We start from the raw sequence: 12,568 nt of genomic DNA on the forward strand, positions 1-12,568 counted from the left end.
GATAACGTGAAGGCAAAGCCTTCAAGCCTTTACATGTCGTGAGCGAATGGTAATCATAATACGCTATTTAATTTTATAATTCGTTTGTATTTCTAGAGTAGATAGAACTAAATGTTTGCGCTTGTAATATTATGCCGTCGAAGCTTAATGTAATACCGTAATAAATTCAAGAAATATTTGGTAACCAAGTGTTGTGCGTCGATAGTAATGGACAATTAGGTAAGAAAGTGGGCGTTATTTGCGTCCGAATGCTTTCTTCATTTTTGCGACAATTAATTCGACAAGAAAAGTAAAGAAACTTAAAGCCACGCCCAAACCCAAGATGACAAAAGATCCACTCATTTCCTTTTGTCCAAGAGGAGCAATTTTATGAGCATGGGCGTTGGCCAAATCGGAGACGCGGCAGCGATTCTCGGATTTGGCAGTTCGCTCAGCGTATTGAATCAATCCAGCCTGTTGCATCAGCAGCAGACTTGCATGTTAATCGATAAGAAAAAGTGCCAATTAGTTTGATTTTTCAAAATAATTTCTCACAAGTGAAATAATAATGGCGCAGATTACTCGTAATCGATTGATTTTGCTATCGGACTGTTCTTCGGACAGGTGAAGCCTTGAGGACGACTGAGGAAGGTTTTCTCGGCCAGAGTTACGAGACATTTGTGGTTGATTTTATAGCTAGTTTCAATAAGAGATACTGCATTGGACTCGGCCTGTCGATAAAGTACCGGTATCGAAATATTGGTTTTTATTGCACCTACGTTTCAACTTGCCTTTGTTTAAAGACGTACCATAATCAGTGCAGTATTTTCCTGTATGATGTTAGATATATCGTGGACGGTCAACGTGTTGACAATTCGTCTTTCAGGATAGCGTCGCATTTGAGAGACAAGTTTCCTTAGAGCGGGATCCGATGATGACTGAGACCATAGACGAATCTCGAGAATGACTATCGATAAATGAATTAATGAACACAGCAGATGAACTTACCATAATGAGCTCTTCCGTGCTCGATCCTTTGTTAAGAAGAGTTTTAACTGTGGCGCTATTGGCTAAATCTTCAACAGAGTTGACAGCTGTTTTGAAAACAGGTGTCGACAGAAACGAAGTGTACGTCGCCGTAAAGTAATTGACGGCTATGTAAATCCCAAACAAAGAAGCGCAGCAAACTATTCGAAATGGTGTTGAGGAACCTCTCGGAGTAACACCTTTCGTCCAATAATCAAACGTAGTTCATTTGAAGAAAGCAAATCATCCAAAAAGGAATATTAGATATACCTTGGGATGTCCACAAGCCAAAATAGAAAATAAACCAGTAACTCAAATTGGGAGCTTTAGCGCCCAGTCTAAGATTATGAATACATGAAACATCGACCTAACTCATCCAGTGTGAAAGGCAGTCTACCAGATCGCCTCAAATTGACTAACTTTGGCGGTGAACCGTTGGGTTTCTCGATTTTAGCGAAACGAGCTTTAAGCGGAGGTGCTGGGCCCTATTTGGTTATTTCTTTCAAAGTTTCAAATTGCAGTTCTATCTCAGACCATCGGCTCGATCGGGCTACTTTTTAAAATCCAAACTCCGGTGGGTCGTCCAAACCAGAGTAATAGAATACGTATATTGGACAGAGTATTCTATTACTCTGTCCAAACCATGACTCTGCCTCGGTGCGTCGGTGCACCGGTGCACCGTTTTTCAGCATGGCAACATCGTCTTTGTTGTGTCTTCGTTTTGTCATTTCGCGCCTTGTTTTTATTCAGAAGTTCAGAACATATGGAACAGTAGTAATAGGTTTCATGAAAATAAGTATTACAACATTTGTTTTTCAAAACCCATTACGCAAATATGATCCCTCAGCTGATCAATCGGGAATATGGATTGACAACTGGTAAGAAGCAATCTCGCTGATGAAAAATAAATGTAAGTTGCTTAGTAAACCCCATTGATATCGTACAGGAAAAGAAGAAGTGCCAGTTGATTTCCTGTTAACGAAGCTTCAGTGTCATCAGGCTGATGAGTACCCTGGGATCTACTCCATATCTAATTCGGCTCCAAGTTCAGATTTGCTATATGCTTGTAAATTTTCACAGTCACCTGGTTTTGAACACATTGTGGCAGTTGCAAATGAAGATGGAAAGATTGGATTTCAAGACACCAATATTGTTGGCAATGCAAGACCTATTCATGGTTCCCAAGCACATGAAAATGCAATATTTGATCTTTGCTGGGCTCCATCAAAGTGGCAAATTGTGACTGCTAGTGGCGACCAAACTTCAATCCTTTTTGACATTGGTAGTAGCTCAATCAGTCCAATTTCCATCTTTAGAGGCCATACAGCAAGCATAAAATCAGTTGACTTTTCCCCAACAAATTCATGTGAGTCTTCCCTACAAGCTATTTTAGATTAAATTATTTTCAATTATTAAGAAATTATGTTTCCTCAGCTTTGTTTGCTTCTGGCTCTCGTGATGGTTCCATAATGGTCTGGGATGTTAGGGGAAGTTTCCAACTTAAAGCTGAAAATGTCATAAAAAATGCTCATCCCATTCAAGGTGAATCTCATCTCATTTTGTATAATGATAAATTAGTGATAATGCTAATACTTCTATTGTAATAGCCGTTACAGAAGTGAAAACTTCACGTACCAAAAAGAGGACCACCCCCAGTACTACCTCTGGTGTTAGCAGCGTCACTTCAGTCTTATTCCAAAACGATTATACCCTTATAAGCGCGGGAGCAGCAGATGGGTAGAAAGCTTTTTTTTTTTATATACATGGGTTCTATCTGAGACGCGAGTTAATTGCAAGAATTTTGTTTTAGAAATATTCACGTTTGGGACCTCAGGAAGAATTATACTGGTATGTAACCTGAACGTTTCCGATAACTAAAAAACAAACCAATAACGCCTTCAATTGCCTTCTATAGTGTACAAAGGTGATCCGTTACCGAAAATATCCATTCCTTATGGTGTATTCACGTGCCGAAGTGGAATAGCCAGCCTTTCACTAAATCCAGGAAAAACCCTTCTTTATGCTGGTGCGATGGATGACGTTATTTATGAGTTTAACGTTGCGTCGTATAATGAAAACCCAGGTATTTGAAAATCAATTTGAAAAGGTCAAAGTCGGTACAACTTTATCCATCTAATGATAGTCGGTGTGTATGGTGGGCATGAACAGCACTCGTTTTACATCAAATCATGTTTGAGTGGCGATGGAAAGTACTTAATTAGCGGATCTAGTGATGACTACGCATACATTTGGAAAATCGGCGCAGGCCCTCGGCCACTGCTCAAGCTCGACGGTCATAGTGCGGAGGTGACATGCGTCGCGTGGTCTCCCAGCAACGTTCCAAAAGTATACAAATTATATTTGTCTTAAATGAATAGGTCCTGAATTATAATGTTCTTAGGTCATCACGTGCGCAGATGACGTTCGGCACCGAATTTGGAGAATTAACACAGCAAAAGAAACTCACGTTACAGAAAACGTAAATGAAATCAGAGGCCGTGCCTATAAATACGATGCTCAAACCCCTATTCCCAAATCTTGTGAAGAAGTTTTAAATAGGCTGAAAAAGAAGGTCAACAATATCCCGTCTTTAGGCTGCAAAACCCCGAAATCAATCCTAAAAATCAACCAAAATACTCGCATGCCCAATAGAACCCCCGATATTCCCGCTAACTCTCCCTACCCATCAAATGAACGACTATCAGTTAACACACCCCGAACGGCACTGTCGCCTTTAAAAAGTATTAATGAACTGACTCCAAGTCACAGTGGCAATAGTAGTAATTTTAACCGAGCCGCGGCTTCCCGTCGGCTAGAAATGGATGAAGCAAATTATTCGTCCCCTACTAGAGACTTACCTAACTACGTGGCTGATGGGTTGTCTCCGCATAGTAGAACCAGGTCTGGCACAAAAAGGAAAAAGTTAGATTGGCTCACTGATCTCAGTCGGAAAACAACTCCTAATTCGCATACTAAAGGGCGAAAGATCAAATAAATTGCAAATTGAACGTAATAATAATATTCTTCCATTGTAATTTACCGAATGCCTTTTTTACATAAATAAAAGAACGTTTTTCTCTTTTACTTATTTGCCTTTTGATTCATTTTCAACAGTTGATCTACGGTTTCATGAAGAAGTGTGAGGCTAAATTTTTTGCTAACTCGCTCAAAAATCGCCAACGTCTGCAACAAGGTCGAGGAAGATTGCAATAGCTGAAACTCACCCGCACAAGAGCAAAACTGAGACAAGTTCTCCCGTTTGATCTATATTAAAAAATTTCGCACGGATTATATAATAGTTTATATGAATACTAGGGTGCAAAGCGAAAAACAAATAGTACCTGTTTGCATTTTTTGCACTGCAAATCCTGCAATACGAAGCTCATGGTTTTCCGGTTGACTACATCCAATAGCATGGATTCAATTTCATCACTGTCATAACTGGATTTACAAAGCGGGCATTGCCATGTAGGTCTGTTAGACAATACGCAACGTTTACATTTTCGAAATCCTTACTTTTATATCATTGAATACAAAATACTTACATTCCGCGATCTTCTGATTCATGTGGATCTCTGCACAAATCGATATCTCGACAATGATTGCAAGTAGGACAAATAACTTCGGGGAGGATGTATGACATGCACGAGTCTTTCCATTCAGCATCTTGACTAAATTCCCCTACACCGATTAGCTTGAGGAGATTTCTTCGTAACCGAGTGACCTCTTCTACGATATTGGTATCCAGCTGAAAAACGCGGCACACGGCTTTAACGAATTCAAGGGAAGGGTTACTCAGTCCATCCGTACCATGGTGCCCATGCAGCTGTTTGTGAAGCTTTTGAACAACACGGAAAAGATGCTGAGCGATTTCTTGGTCGATGAGTTCACGCGTAAATTCTTTTAGGGAATCCGGAGTTGGACCGACTTTACTGCGTTGTGTCTGTGAAGATTGGATGCGCCGTATTGGCGTGGCGCCGGGCATGCGATCGCCATAAGATTCTGCCAAGTGATCATGGATAGCTGAAATGTATGTGGCAATTACGGTGTTGAAATATTCTTGGCAAGGGGGATCTTCTGGAAAATATTTGACTACGTCCCAGTTCATTTCTACGGCCGTTCCTTCTTCTTCCTCATCTTCAGTAAAACTAGTGTCTTCGGTACCTTCTATAGGAGAAAATGGTAATGGATAAATGCAATTTATTCAAAGGAGAAAGGAGAAAAAAAAGGCGGTAACCTTCACTCTCCTTTGCAGAATCTGTCTTTCCTTTAACCCCACCATAGTTGGCAGGATCAAGCCATACAAGCAATTGCCAACAATGTTGAACATTGAGTTCTAAGCTGCGGAAGAGTTCCTTCTGGTGCAAACTAGCGCACACGAAGCTAACATATGATAACGCATCAGGTATGCGCCGCTTTTTAGTGCCAAGAACAATACGGCCAAAATCAGCATATACGACCGTGGCTCCGAGTCTCTGAAATTCGGCTAGGAGCTGAACGAAGTACTTGCGCATTAGATTTTGGAGCATACGGCGCAATGCTGGATCCTGCACAAAACATATTGTATAATTTTGTAAATAAAATGAAATGAAAGGAAATGAATATTTGGTTACATAAAGTAAAGCTGTTGGGCTGCGCAACCATCTGTAGAAATGAATAACTGGTACGAAAGGAAGATCGTATTAATGACGTACACAGTAATAATAAAATATTAACTTGTTTTTATCGTTTTACCTTGGAAATCAGCAAATACATTACGATGAACTGATATATCCCGAAGCCAGGAAGCTACCACTGATTTTAGAACTCGAAAGACTGTCACGCACATGGCTGACTCGCTATAATTGCTAAGTTCTGGGCCGCTAGTGTCGTTGAGCATGTCCTATTTCCACCAAGATTATCCACGTGAGTCGATTGTTACTTTTAATTAAAAAATCAACGGACCTTAAGTGATGTTTGCGGCACGTCAAAGGCGGTGCTTGAGCTTGTGCCTTCAATATCCAAAACATGATGTGACTGTAGTAAGGTTGTGACTGCCAACGCATCGACGTCCATCTCAATACAAACATTGCTGTAGACGCCGGCGTTGTTGACTACCAGCGTTGTCGTATTATCCTCAATTTCTGTAACGAGTCGGTTGTCATCTGCCTCTTTGCCGCCGAGATCGGGACGTGCAGTCGGTGAGCACCAAAGGACACAATTGTTGCGGATCAGATGGCGGGCGAAAAACAAATCAGCCCCAAAAAGGTTGGCGTCAGAGGGCAAATTTCCAATCGGAATATGAAAATAACGGCATTGCTCCAGATTGGCATCGAGGACGGAGCGTAGGCGAAGAAAATGACGCAAGCAAGCTTTTGAGCCTACTCTCTGCCAGTCGAGCACATTATACAAGCCATCAGGATCAGTGCTGTGGATGGGAACAAGCGGGAACTCATTGAGAGTTTGGATTTGCGAGGCAGTCGTAGGCAAGTCCTGATGGGATTGGATGGCCACAAAAGTTGGCCCTCGTTTTTCTTCTTTGTATGCTTGCAACAAACGGTTCATTTGACGATAGACTTGGCGAATATCGGTTTCCACTTGAATAGAAAACGAATAATCTCTAGCAGGTACTGAACTTTCATTAATATCAGCCTAAAAAACCAAGTATACTATTACAATCAAAACTTAGAGTGACGTAAAAGGGAAAAAAACCTGTGATAGTCTTTTAAGTCGTTCCTCGTTGTAAAGATTTGCCAAATTTGGCATTTGGTTGGTCCGAACTGTATCAACGACGAAAAAATTGGCCTAAAACAGGATTGGCATGATGGTAAATATTTCCAATGAAAGTCATAACATTTAAGCACTTACCTTTTTGGCTGGTGGGGAGAAGAGCACCAACATAACTTTATTTCCGCTTTTATAATGATAAATGTACAGATATTTTAGTGACTCTATCCCTGATTCCAGGTAGGGGTGATGAGCCAGCGTTTTGAATGTCAACTGTGATAAATTGAAACTTTCGGTATCACCAGTTGGAATAAAACGCTGACTCCTGTCGACGGCACAAACACACCCAAGCTGCACTAACACGCGAAAATCAAGCGGTACCTTTTACGGGAAGTAATAAATTATTGTACATTTTTGCAGTGACAATCAACAAAGTGCTTCAAACCTGGGTTTCGTAAATTCCAGCATTGTCTGAAGTAGACAAGTCAGCCATTAACTGGTTAAAGTTCTGTTGGTAGACTTCTTCGGGTACGCTGTATTCGTACAGATTATAAACGCGATGGGACCGAGGGAGTATCCGATTTACCTTTCGCCAGATGGCTGATTCACTAGTAACTTCTTTTTCCAAGGGTTTTTTCTTATTTAGGTAAAATATGCGAGGCACGGTTAATCGAATTTGGTGAAGCTCGTTGCCAACCAAAGCCCACAACCGGAACATGCCTGGTTGTGAAGTTTCCATCACTTGTAAAATTTGCCACATGGAAGACAAAAGTGTTTGCTGCGCACGTCGCAAGAAGCCTCCCAAATTGGTTCGTAAGACTCCAGCGCAAGAATTCCCCCAAGGTTAGACGTGGAAGATACTCCTGTATTGCTATTTGCTTCTTTTCCGCGACGAGCCACTCTCTGTTTTATTTGAATGGCCCACTTCTTTTTGTGATAGCGAATCCACATTTCACGCTCTTCTCCTCCAGCTTTGCCCATCGGTGGTGGAGGACCAAGGATTTCACGCCAGTTCTTATCCAATTCGTTAGCGGATTCGCTGATATTTCGTTTTCTTTTGGAGGTCACTATCGGTCGATTGTTTCCAATACCGTTGCCTCCACCAATATCTTCCATGTCTCCTACTACTGCTGAATCTTCTGAACTAGGATCATAAATTGGCTTCGCGGTGGTCTAGAATTCAACAATCAGATTATCACAAGACCATCTTTTTTTCCGTAATAGAAATCGGGTAATACCTTAAAAATTTCATTAATCCGCCTTTGCTTCAGGACATCATTTTTTTCCAGCATTCGTTTGTGAAGCCAATCTGGGTGTTGGACCCTGGGAACAGGGTTAGCCACCCCTTGTAAAGCGGCAGGAATGGTAATGATTTTCTGAATGCATCCGCCAAGACGTTCAATGTAATAATCCCAATCCAGAATGGTGCGGATGTCAAAATCCGTTAAAGAATTGTCTTTAAGCCACTTTTTCAAATAATGACGTTTGACACTAAGTTCAGATTGGAAAATTGCCAACGGCACGGCTCTGTCCGTAACGGGAGCTCCTGTAAGGAATGAAAATGTTTAAGATAATGGACATACAATTTAAAAGAGCGACTTAAAACATACCTTCTGGTTTCTTTGAAATGATGAAACGACAACTTAAACCGGCATCCTTTACCATTTGATCACCCAAAAATTCTGCCAAGCGCTTGGCTGTGCTAATGGATGTGGATTTCTGACCGCCATATTCTTCCAATTTACGTGACATCGAACGATTTTCCGTAATCAATTCAAAAAGCTCCGAATCGGGGAGGTTCTCAGCTTTTGAATATAACACATCAAGCCAGTAGTCTGCAATTTTAGCCACGGCCTGGTAACAGGTTTCCAGTGTGTCACCTTAAAATCATCCGTTAAACTCAGTAATTCACGATATCACTTTTGTTAGTCTTTACCTTTGAGAAAAGCTTCAAATACAGACGACTGAAAAATCTTAATAAGCTGAAGCTCTCCACGCCTTTTCACTTCAAATCCTTTCAATTCGGCAAGACTACCATCAAAGTTAAAAACGGCATAACGTTTTTTTAATTTTTTCCCTTCCTCTTTTGAGGCAGGTAGTATCATTGCTAGATACGGACCATCAACTTCGAAAAAAATTGAGTTTTCATCCCGTTGGATGTAGCTCAAATTTTCAGGATCTACCAATTCATGATACTGATTGTTTGTGAAGGCATCCTTCACCATCACATTCAAAATGGCACCTGAATTGGCCATTGGATTAAGTATTATTTCCAATTAAAAACAATGGGATCGCTCGAGCCCTACCTGGATAGGATATGGTTATCTTTGACTTCTTGGGATTTGAGGTTTTGATCACGTAGTTTTCCGGAAAAGATGATGGTAAAATACACCAAATACCATCGGTGTCAAGTTCCAGAGGGCGGCCAATCTGTTCTATTAGTTCTCGAGCTTTTCGGATGATCCCAGCACCAGTGTGACATACAATACCAGCCATTTCCATGCTATGCCAACGCGCTCCTTTTCGCATGACGTAGCCGTAGAAGGAATTGAGAATACATTTGTGAGCAAGCTGTAGAGAGTCATAAAGCACTTCACGGTTTTTTGCCGATTTAATCTCCCCCGCATCACCAAGTGCAATCGCTTCAGCAATTTGCTTCTTCGCCATCTTATTCAGATTTTTATACTCATATCGTCGATCACGGAAAGCTCGAACGGTATCGACGTAAAAGCTGTTTTCCTATTCAAAGTAAAAATATTTTCTTTTCACATGGACTTTGGAATGTATGAAGTTGTTAAACCAGCCAACCTTTTGACACACTGTCTGCTGTCGCTCTTCTGTGCGGGTTACACGAACTTTCTTGTAGGCTTTGCGGCAGTATTCGGAAAGACGCTGTTTTTCTTTAGTAGATTGCTCTTCACGAGTAAGTTGGTGAAAAGCTCTGGTGGGCATCCCGGGAATGATCGGTGGAAATTTTTCGTTCTCCAACTGCTGCTGGATTCGTTGAAACTCACCACGTGTGGCTGGCATGAAATCACCCCGCCTTGGAAACAAATATTTTTTTATATGATATGCTATGCTTATGATAGTTGAGATTGATCTTTACCACATCCACGACATGCTACGTTGGCACTGTGCGCCCGGCTGATTGAAATCGCATGATGCACAAACGCTTTCGTCAACCATGGCTGAAGGTTGGAGGCGATTGGTCAAAATAATGTTTGGATACATAGCGCCAACATCCAAGTGATAAATAACCGGTAATTCTATTCGGTTAGGCGCATCTCGTAGACTGATAAGTTTTTCCTTGATATCATCTATAACTTCGTCCAGGTTAGTAACTTGCTCAATAGGAACCTACCACATAAGTCAAATATTAGGTAAAAACCGCCACAATAAGTTGTAATGCTCGTCACATACATGTTCTTCCTCTTCTACTGCATGCCTAATTGTCCGCTCGATACCTTCAAGGAGCATGTCAAAGACTTGAGGGATTAAGCGGAATCTACACGGAATATTGGAGCGGAAAACACCCGATTCTAGAGCCTCGACATGACCGCCGACATATGTCTCTGTATCGAGAAGATGGCCATCATCCGTCCAGTTTTGAAGCATAGACACTTGCTTATTGGGGAAAATAATGTTGGCACGGAAGGCTTGTACCATCAAGAGTGATTCGCACAAAGTGCCAGAACCTTTCCGTAACACTTCATCCGGTTCCATCGGAATAATAGTACACAACGCAAAGATGAAAGGATGGACGTACTTCATGTACAGATAGTAGGTTGCTACAGCATCAGAAACTGAATAGTTAGCCATAACTTGAGGTTGTTCCGCAGCCATTCGGCACATTTCTTCTGGATCAAGTTCCACAGGGTCATAGCGCAACTTGGCTTTTGCAACAGCTTTTAGATTTTGTGAACCCACGGGCAAGTAGGAATCACGTTTGACCCAGTTGAAGCAATCCATATGAATTGAGGGACGGCAACTGTAAACGCCTTCTTTGTCACGTTCCCAACCAATCATTTTGGCCATGTTCATCTCATGGAAAGTTGCACGCGCTTCCATGAATGACCAATCGAAGAAGTCACCGTTGTACGTTACAATAACATGGGGCTTTACTTCTAGAATGTGATCCAAGAATCGCTGAATAAGAGAAATTTCGTTTGGTTCGTTGAAAACGATGAATGGTCCCTCAAATTCAGGCTTGGGTGTATATTCAAAATCTTCAACGTCAGCTGCAACGATTTCTCGGTTAGTTATCAAGTAACCCTTTAAAATAAATTTGCGTTTAAAAGGGTTTAACACCACCAACCAATATATAAATTTAAAAAAAAAAAAAACTTTACAAACATACCTGCCCGTCAATCATGTACGAAATCATGAAAATTTGATCGGTTGCTGGATCGGGGAATTTTAACGGTAATTTTGTGGTTTCGATATCAAAAGCAAGCACAATGGTGTCAGGGGTATCGATGATATCGTCCCGGCGAGTAATAGACATCGTTTCGGAGCCTTTAAATTTAACTGCGTACCATAAGCCAACGCAGATGTTCATGTCAATCGAAACACGAATGTGGTATGGGACGTCGTACTCTCTAGTTATAAAGAAAATTAGTTTAATGAATCTGACAGGTTGTCGTTAACTTTCAAATACCGAATATCTATAATATTATCCATAGTATCAGCGACTTTCTTGTTCAACTCATCTTGCTCTGTTTCATTTTGGCATTTAGCCATCATGTCCGAATAAGCTGTATTAGTTCGAGAACTGTTTTTGCGAGCATGAGGCATAATTTCTTTTCTCACTTTCATCAGATCAGTCACAGACAAAAAGGACAACTTTAAAAAGTGTTGCTTTAAACCAACTAAATGATTTGGCTTAATACACAAAAAGATTTATTAGAAAATATGAATAGTTGAAATGAAAGGTGATCACTCACCAAATCCAAATCCTCCTTAGCACAGTTCTCTACACTGGCAATAATTCCAGCATACTTTTTACAAAGAAAACTAGAGACTTCTTGGATACATTCCTTCCTTGGTAGTATGTAAAAATATGGCTTAAAAGGTAGTGAGGCTTTAAATCGAGAACCATCCTCCTGCACAAAGAAGTAGTCTACTGCACTGATCAGCTGTTGAGAAGCATCAAATATTTCTGTCTGAAAAAAAAAGGAAGAATCAACAGGTATATATTGAAAAACAATTATTTGACAACCTACAGTATGCATGTTGATGAGGTATCCAATTTTTTCCCCTGATTCTTTTGGAGCAGAAAATCCATACTTCTCATCAATGGCCTTGTTTTCATTAACTCTTATAATGCGGGATTCAGCTTGATCTTCCTTTCCCCTAAATAATAGATTTGCACAATTTCTAGTTAAAAATGATCTCCTTAACATAGCTCTCATATTACCCAGAACTTTTCTCTTTTCCGCTCTTATCTGGCCTGTACTTTCCAGTATTTTGATACACCATTTTCACAAAACAGAAAAACACACACTAGTAGCCTACATACGATTCTTTATTATCAGGCTGCTAGCAAAATTTAAAATCAGATCGTAGAATACGAGAAACACTATCACGTTTCTTTTCACTTTTATTATAACAGGAGGGATTTTAAATAACCACGTGTAACTACTTTTATTAAAGTAAAATAACTTTACACATTGTAAAACAAAGTAACTCTGGCACCATTCGGCAAACACTAGAAAGATGACATTCCCGCTTTTTCGGTCTAGCATCACTGTTGCCATATTGAGAAATTAACGTTACATAAATGTGGGGCGCGGGCGCTGGCCGCTGGGGCCTGTTGGCCCACCCGCCGCCTTAGGGCTCAGCCAGTCAGCCCCGATCC

At 40.8% G+C, this 12,568-nt stretch overlaps 3 protein-coding genes across 3 annotated transcripts; 1 reads left to right on the top strand and 2 right to left on the bottom strand.

The window, feature by feature from the left end:
• Positions 1–66: 66 nt before the first annotated feature.
• LOC116920109 lies at positions 67–1,733 on the bottom strand. The gene is made up of 6 exons (XM_045171932.1): positions 1,677–1,733; positions 1,276–1,372; positions 988–1,205; positions 789–917; positions 562–710; positions 67–472 (listed from the first exon to the last, which is right to left on the bottom strand). Exons 1-6 carry the CDS (start codon positions 1,731–1,733, stop codon positions 235–237), a joined length of 888 nt encoding a protein of 295 aa, XP_045027867.1. The 3' UTR covers positions 67–234.
• LOC116922001 (protein lethal(2)denticleless) lies at positions 1,705–4,089 on the top strand. The gene is made up of 8 exons (XM_032928376.2): positions 1,705–1,883; positions 1,952–2,371; positions 2,440–2,547; positions 2,613–2,742; positions 2,816–2,853; positions 2,921–3,088; positions 3,149–3,351; positions 3,407–4,089. The coding sequence occupies exons 1-8, from the start codon at positions 1,841–1,843 to the stop codon at positions 3,998–4,000; spliced, it is 1,704 nt and encodes a 567-aa protein (XP_032784267.1). The 5' UTR covers positions 1,705–1,840; the 3' UTR covers positions 4,001–4,089.
• On the bottom strand, positions 4,022–12,466 carry LOC116921987 (DNA polymerase epsilon catalytic subunit A). Its single transcript, XM_032928355.2, is given in 23 exon segments — positions 4,022–4,269; positions 4,347–4,479; positions 4,551–5,172; positions 5,243–5,552; positions 5,619–5,665; positions 5,740–5,887; positions 5,950–6,636; positions 6,697–6,789; positions 6,853–7,092; positions 7,157–7,522; positions 7,525–7,884; positions 7,950–8,257; positions 8,322–8,591; positions 8,648–8,953; positions 9,018–9,450; positions 9,520–9,754; positions 9,818–10,068; positions 10,132–10,983; positions 11,069–11,309; positions 11,369–11,592; positions 11,655–11,873; positions 11,934–12,063; positions 12,128–12,466. Coding segments are annotated over 23 exon segments (6,720 nt in total). The 5' UTR covers positions 12,190–12,466; the 3' UTR covers positions 4,022–4,086.
• Between the last annotated feature and the right edge of the window lie 102 nt (positions 12,467–12,568).

The sequence above is a fragment of the Daphnia magna genome, linkage group LG4, assembly GCF_020631705.1.
Source record: "Daphnia magna isolate NIES linkage group LG4, ASM2063170v1.1, whole genome shotgun sequence".
NCBI lineage: Eukaryota > Metazoa > Arthropoda > Branchiopoda > Diplostraca > Daphniidae > Daphnia > Daphnia magna.

What these genes read in the sequence shown, in the direction of transcription:
- LOC116922001 (XM_032928376.2), top strand. Translation starts at nt 1,841, where the DNA reads ATGATCCCTCAGCTGATCAATCGGGAATATGGATTGACAACTG. An exon ending in CCTCAGGAAGAATTATACTG is followed by an intron (nt 2,854 to 2,920) that starts GTATGTAACCTG and finishes TGCCTTCTATAG; the next exon opens with TGTACAAAGGTGATCCGTTA. An exon ending in CTCCCAGCAACGTTCCAAAA is followed by an intron (nt 3,352 to 3,406) that starts GTATACAAATTA and finishes TAATGTTCTTAG; the next exon opens with GTCATCACGTGCGCAGATGA.
- LOC116920109 (XM_045171932.1), bottom strand. Translation starts at nt 1,733, where the DNA reads ATGACAAAACGAAGACACAACAAAGACGATGTTGCCATGCTGAAAAAC. An exon ending in TGCTGAAAAACGGTGCACCG is followed by an intron (nt 1,373 to 1,676) that starts GTGCACCGACGC and finishes TGGATGAGTTAG; the next exon opens with GTCGATGTTTCATGTATTCA. An exon ending in GCACGGAAGAGCTCATTATG is followed by an intron (nt 918 to 987) that starts GTAAGTTCATCT and finishes CTATGGTCTCAG; the next exon opens with TCATCATCGGATCCCGCTCT.